General features: G+C 37.7%; 1 protein-coding gene across 1 annotated transcript; it reads right to left on the reverse strand.

Moving 5' to 3' along the window:
• Positions 1-1,792: 1,792 nt before the first annotated feature.
• LOC118339666 (coiled-coil domain-containing protein 106-like) lies at positions 1,793-3,665 on the reverse strand (the record flags this gene model as incomplete). The annotated part of the gene is made up of 2 exons (XM_035677368.1): positions 3,513-3,665; positions 1,793-2,035 (listed from the first exon to the last, which is right to left on the reverse strand). Coding segments are annotated over exons 1-2 (391 nt in total), but the record flags the coding sequence as incomplete, so codon positions are not given.
• Between the last annotated feature and the right edge of the window lie 3,184 nt (positions 3,666-6,849).

The following is a 6,849-nucleotide window of genomic DNA, read 5'->3' on the forward strand; positions in this document are numbered from 1 at the left end:
GCCTCCAGAGGGCACCATTCACACCTCCTTAATCTACAGCCTATGTGTAACATAGAAAAGTGTCTTTTATAGGTTTTTTCTGTTTCAGGAAACTTTTTGGTAACCCTTCCTTTTACAGTCCCCTAATTACCAGGTATTAACCAGGTAACTAAGTAATTCATAGCATCTTCTTGTGTAATTACCACCAGTATAAGAAGGTAAATACATGGAAACTACAGCTGAAGTACAAAGTATTTATCTGGTCAAATATTTTACAGTGCGCTAATTACCAGGTATTAACCCGGTAAAACATAGAATGTTCTTCTGTAATTTACACTAGAAAAAGAAGGTAAATACAGGGAAACTACAGCCAAAGTACAAAGTATTTACCTGGTAAAATATACTGAAATTACAGTGTATTATTGGGTAATTACTGCTGGTAACAAGTAAATACTGAGAAACTACAACTGAAACACGAAGAAAGAAATCTCCACTACTGCCCATCTTTTCAACTGAGTACCATGTAGTTGACAGGTTTAGGTTGGTAATTACTCAGATATAATTGTATAAAATATGGAATTGTTTCTATTTAAGTTGAACATTTTTGCCCGTATTTACCTGTTATCATCCTCTGCAGGAACGGTTTTCCTCTGCTGTCGTGGCCCAGTATATCTTCTTAAATATTGGGTACGTTCTTGCATATGGTTTTAGAACTTACCCAACATGTACGCTAAAACTGTACTGTAAAAGGAAGCCTTGCTTGTTTCCATGCTATTACTATATTCTTACTAAATTCTTTGTTATAGAATATTCCATTATCTATGCAATTAAATTAATTTGTACCATTCATGTTCCATGACATTACTAAGTAAAATTTGACAAATTACCCAGTTAGTAAGATGAACCTGTACTGTAAAAGGAAGCCTTGCTTGTTTCCATGCTATTACTATGTTCTTACTAAATCCTTTGTTATAGAATATTCCATTGTCTATGCAATTAAATTAATTTGTACCATTCATGTTCCATGACATTACTAAGTAAAACATGACAAATTACCCAGTTAGTAAGATGAAAATTCACTGTAAAAGGAAGCCTTGCTTGTTTCCATTCTATTAACAGGCTCTTGCTATACAATTTGTAATACATTACTCCCTTTTCCATGCAATCAACACAAACTTGAACCACATATGTTCCTGGACATTATCAAGTAAAACATGTGAAATGATCCAGTAAGTAAGATGTACCTGTACTGTAAAAGGAAGCCTTGCTTGTTTCCATTCTATTAACAGGCTCTTGCCATATAATTTGTAATAGATTATGCCCTTTTCCATGCAATCAACACAAACGTGAACCTTAAAAGTTCCACAACATTACTAAGTAAAAACATGTCAAATTACCCAGTGAGTAAGATGCAACTGTACCACACAAAAAGGAATGTTTAATACCAAGATATAACAAAGGCACAGTGGAAAGTAACAAGATGTACCAAAGTTACCATGAACATTATTAAGTAATATATACTTATTACTACAGATTTGGGGTTCAAAGACAAAACTTAAACAGAAAAACAAAAACAGAACTCTTCAAAATGTTTAAAATCTGAAATAAAGTATGCTGCCGTACACGAGCAGACTGTAAAGTAGGCAAAGACAAACTCAAAAACATATTACCTTTCAACAACCCTTCTACCCTTCAACTCCCTACCATAGGAAAAGTAGTAATGCGAACCCTCACTTCCTAAATTTGCATTTTATGGGTAGCAGCTCAGACTTTTTTTTCATTTGTTTAATTTTTTCTTCAAGCGGATTGTTACCCTCCAGGAAGGTCTTGCAGGTTTTGGCGTATTTTCCTACAGTGTCCTCCTCAGTGAACTCTGGCAGCAGCCCGAAATCTTCACCCTCTGCAGCAATCCACACCTCTGCAATGATTGCCGTTAAGGCGATAGTATTTCTGTCAACGCTCAGGGATTCACAGCTGAGGCTGATGCTCCTTGTACGCCGAAATTCTTTTAGAACAGCTCTGTATCGGTGTACGGCGTCCTCTGGACCCTGCTGAACTACAAGACAGATTATAAAATATGATCTATTAACATTATATCATAATCACACAAACATTAATAATCTTGATTTTACATAACAGGACATTCTAGAGTTAGAGAGGTAAATAACGTATGTAATCTAGTCTCTGCACTCCTCTCCTTCATTCTACTTGTTTAAACGTGATTAATTCAATAAATAGTGATTTATGATAGGCCCAGCCTATTGCGTGTGTGCACACTGGCACTGAACTTCTGCCCAAAGAAAATCAGTCAACACATGAGGGTGCTACATTGAAACTATAAGCAGGGAGTGTAGCAGCAAAACCCAGACAGAGCAGACAGCAGCAATGACAATGAACAGGCGGAAAGCACAACAGGGGGAGCTGGGGGCGGCGGTGGGTTGAAGTCGGCTAGTGGAGGAAGCAGCAAGAGAAGCCAGGCGAGAGCAGTTTAAATACTGAGCTTTGAAAGTGATGAGCCAATAGGAGCATTGGTGAAGTCAGCTGAGTGATCAGCTGATGGGGCTAGACTTGCTTGCTGCTGACAGCTGATATAGAGGGTATCGTTGTGGCCTGCCTGAACTAACCCTATGCTTTATGAATATAAAAGATTGTAACACTGAGATGAAAATGTTCCATAGACTAAACTAGGTCAATTTTTGTCACCTGGACCATGTACAATAATCTGAAGGCTTCATGCGAAAAGCTATTAGCCACCAATCGTGACCGACTCCATACTGAAGCACATATCAATACAGATGGTCCTGGATCAACACAGGAAATTGTAAAAATATAAAACAGAAAAGGCCATTTGAAGTTTAAAAAAAATAATAATTTGCATTCAAAAACTGTGGGTTTAAAACATTTCTGACTTTACTTTGAAGATCTCTTCATTCTGATTCTGATTCTGATTCTGATCTCTGTGGGCCTTAATTGTTCTTGTTCTGTTTAAGTAATATACATTGTTTATAACAAATAGCGATCATACTAAATTCTGTGTAGGACATGGTCAATATTGAAAATCAGCTTGCATCATAGTTGTTGACAATACCCTGCCCTTGGCAATACCCTGAACTATGATAACCTACAAGCCTAATATGACTGTATAATATAAGATGATTGTGAGCTATCCTTTTCATAATGATGAAAGTTACCTCTTTTAACCTCTTTTTAATTTTGCAGGGTTTTCCTTCTTCTTATTCTTTCACTTCTTCTTATTCCTCTTTTCTTCAGAGGAGGAGGAGTCTGACTTAGAGTCAGATGTTGAAGAGTCTGAGGAATCCATGAGCCTCCTTTTGTCGGACCCTTAAACAGAGTGACAAAAATGATGAAATAATTATTTTTCTAATTATTTTTTCAGATTTTGCGCTTAAAAAAAATTATCTTATTGTAGCGTATTTATATTATTTGTGTGATATGGATACAAAATAAGCAACTCATTTAGACTATAGAAATAGCTTTCCATGTTGTTTTTGGGAAGAACACTGTCTGAATACCTTTTGAAGATGTTGAGGGTCTGGTCTTCACTGGGTTGAGACCTTTCTGCCTAAGGAAACCCCGCTCCTCTTTCAGAAGTCGGTTCTCCTCTTTCAGAAGGCGGTTCTCCTCTTTTAGCAATCTATAATCCTCCTTCAACTTAGCCATGGTTGGGGCAGTGGTTGGAGCAGATGGCTGTGCATCTCTTCCACTAAAAAAGATGCAAAGAGAAGGGCAGGTGCTCGCCGTTAGTGTATTTCCAAAACCTGTTTTAAATATCAACCAGAGGAGGGTGCATGATAAAAAGTTTACACTGGGCAGCCATTATACACTTAATGTTTTTACTTGCAGTATATTATATTCTATTATTGTGTATTATTATTCTAATATTGTCAGACCATGCCTGCATATACTGGATAGTACAGGTCAGTAAATGCCAACCGAGGGCACTACCCCTCGTGACAGGGGCAGCACCAACCTATTTGAGCCAGGAAAAAACCTTCCTACAACCAAAAGCTACACATAAAATACTTTTGTAGTATTTACATCCTTTTCCATAAAAAACTAAGTTACCTTCATTACCAGACTGCAGCATGTCATCATCTGGTGGGTTGCTGGTTTGTTAGTTTGTCTCTTACCCCGCGTCAATGGCATGACTAAATGTAAAAGAAAGAAAGAAAGAAAGAAAGAAAGAAAGACTAGTTAGTCTGTTTTAGCACTTGGACTGTACTTACTAACAGGAGCTAAGAGTCATGGAGAGAATCAGACTCTTTTTCCTCACTATTCGTTACAACGCTGTGTGTCTGTCCGTCTGGTTTTTGTGCTGGTTTTTGCCCTTTTTTTATTAGAAATCGATCCATTTTGTGCCTGCATCTTCACGCTGGAGCTAGCGGAGCCAGTCAGAACGTAACCTGGCTGCAAAGCGTGCACGCCAGCAAGTGTAAACAATGCCATAAGCGGGTTGCGTGCCAGGTTGACGTGCCCGGAAACCCATTAATTAAGATGAAAGGAGAGTTATAATGCAGAAATTTTGCGTTTTTGTGGAGTGTTCAACTGTATCTTTATGTAAGGCAATTTGAAAAATGTATTTGCGTGTTTACCATATTGTTATAAGTACCACGCGAGCACACAATTAAAAGCTTGCGAGCCGCATGTGGCTCGCGAGCCGCGCAATGAGTATGGGGGGTAAAAAGTTAATAAGATGGATGCAGACGGAGAGGTTGTTGGCAAGGAAGAAACGATGCCCTTTGTGCAACAACAGAATGAAAGTTATGCACAGGTTAGGCCCTCTCTCTCTCTCTCTCTCTCTGTGTGTGTCTGTCTTACACTGTTGTGTTTAAGTGTTTCAGGAAAAACGCAATTGATGATATGTTGATAGTTGTCATATTTAGTCATTTTTGTCTCAGTTTGTCACAGGGCTTGAGGGAGAGACAAGTAGACATGATAGAGGATGGAGTATGTGGAAGCAGCAAATCACTGACCAGAGTAACTACACTGATGCAATCTGTGGTGAAGCAGTTAGGCGACTGGAAAGAAGAGGGAAAATGAAAATTGGAGGGAGCTTTTGTAGCAATAGATGAGAGTAAATTCAGACACAAACAGAAGGTAAGGTCTGTTTATGTCCGTCATTTCTGTTGTGAAAGTACAGCACATCTTAATTACTACAGTACTATAAATACATTGGAAACAGGTTTCCATAGAGTATTTATCTATATTAATCTAAGATTAGAATCAGGTCCTGTTGATCAGCCTCAATGCTACTGGTAATACTGCATTAGATATGTCTATTTCATAGCATACAAATACATATAATTAAGTCTGCTTAGAAAAATACGACACCTAAAAATTTTGATTTGGACGCTAGCCCTATGAAATGTCATATGCCAGGTAGCACTACCATGACAATGGGGGTGAATCAGACAGCCCTGAAGTGAGTCTAACACTATAATTTCAGATGAATTTCATAAAAGCATGACATTTTGCTTATTTTCAGCATGGACGTGGACGACGTGGACCCACCTGGCGAAGACGCTCGTGTGTCTTTGGGATGCTGGAAGTGAAGAGGTCCCGTAGAGGTCCTGTCTTAAAGCTGGTGGAAAATCAATCCAGGACGCAATTACTCACAATAATCCGAAAATATATCAGACCTGGAAGTGAGGTGATTAGTGATTCCTGGCATGCCTACAACAGATTGTCACGTGAAGGATACATTCACTATCAATCACCGGAGACATTTTGTACACCCTGGAAGTGGTGCTCACACACAGCACATTGAATGGGCATGGCGACGTTTCAAAGAAGCCATCTACAGATACAGGGGAAACCTGACAGAGAGGGCCTTAAAAATGAACTTACGGTTCATAGAATGGAACCACTGGCTTGGAAAGGAGCATAGGAAATACATTCTTGGACGCTTATTTAAAGACATAAGAGCATGTTACAAAGTGTAAGAACCTTCCAACCCTTTCTCTTGTTTCAAAAACTGAAAAAAGCATGATCTCATAAATTACACAAGGTACAACTTTTAACAAAATATTAATTTCTTAATTGTTATTAATTGTTCATGGTTGCAACCATGTAAACTTTAGCACATCTTGTTACTTTCCACTGTGCCTTTGTTATATCTTGGTATTAAACATTCCTTTTTTGTGGTACAGTTGCATCTTACTCACTGGGTAATTTGACATGTTTTACTTAGTAATGTTGTGGAACTTTTAAGGTTCAAGTTTGTGTTGATTGCATGGAAAAGGGCATAATCTATTACAAATTATATGGCAAGAGCCTGTTAATAGGATGGAAACAAGCAAGGCTTCCTTTTACAGTACAGGTACATCTTACTTACTGGATAATTTCACATGTTTTACTTGATAATGTCCAGGAACATATGTGGTTCAAGTTTGTGTTGATTGCATGGAAAAGGGAGTAATGTATTACAAATTGTATAGCAAGAGCCTGTTAATAGAATGGAAACAAGCAAGGCTTCCTTTTACAGTGAATTTTCATCTTACTAACTGGGTAATTTGTCATGTTTTACTTAGTAATGTCATGGAACATGAATGGTACAAATTTATTTAATTGCATAGACAATGGAATATTCTATAACAATGAATTTAGTAAGAATATAGTAATAGCATGGAAACTTTTACAGTACAGTTTCAGTGTATATGTTGGGTAAGTTCTAAAACCATATGCAAGAACGTACCCAATATTTAAGAAGATATACTGGGCCACGACAGCAGAGGAAAACCGTTCCTGCAGAGGATGATAACAGGTAAATACAGGCAAAAATGTTCAACTTAAATAAAAACAATTCCATATTTTATACAATTATATCTGATTATTCTACTTCGTTTAAGA

This window comes from Morone saxatilis, unplaced genomic scaffold (assembly GCF_004916995.1).
Source record: "Morone saxatilis isolate NCDOM2014 unplaced genomic scaffold, NCSU_SB_2.0 Contig576, whole genome shotgun sequence".
Classification (NCBI taxonomy): Eukaryota; Metazoa; Chordata; class Actinopteri; family Moronidae; genus Morone; species Morone saxatilis.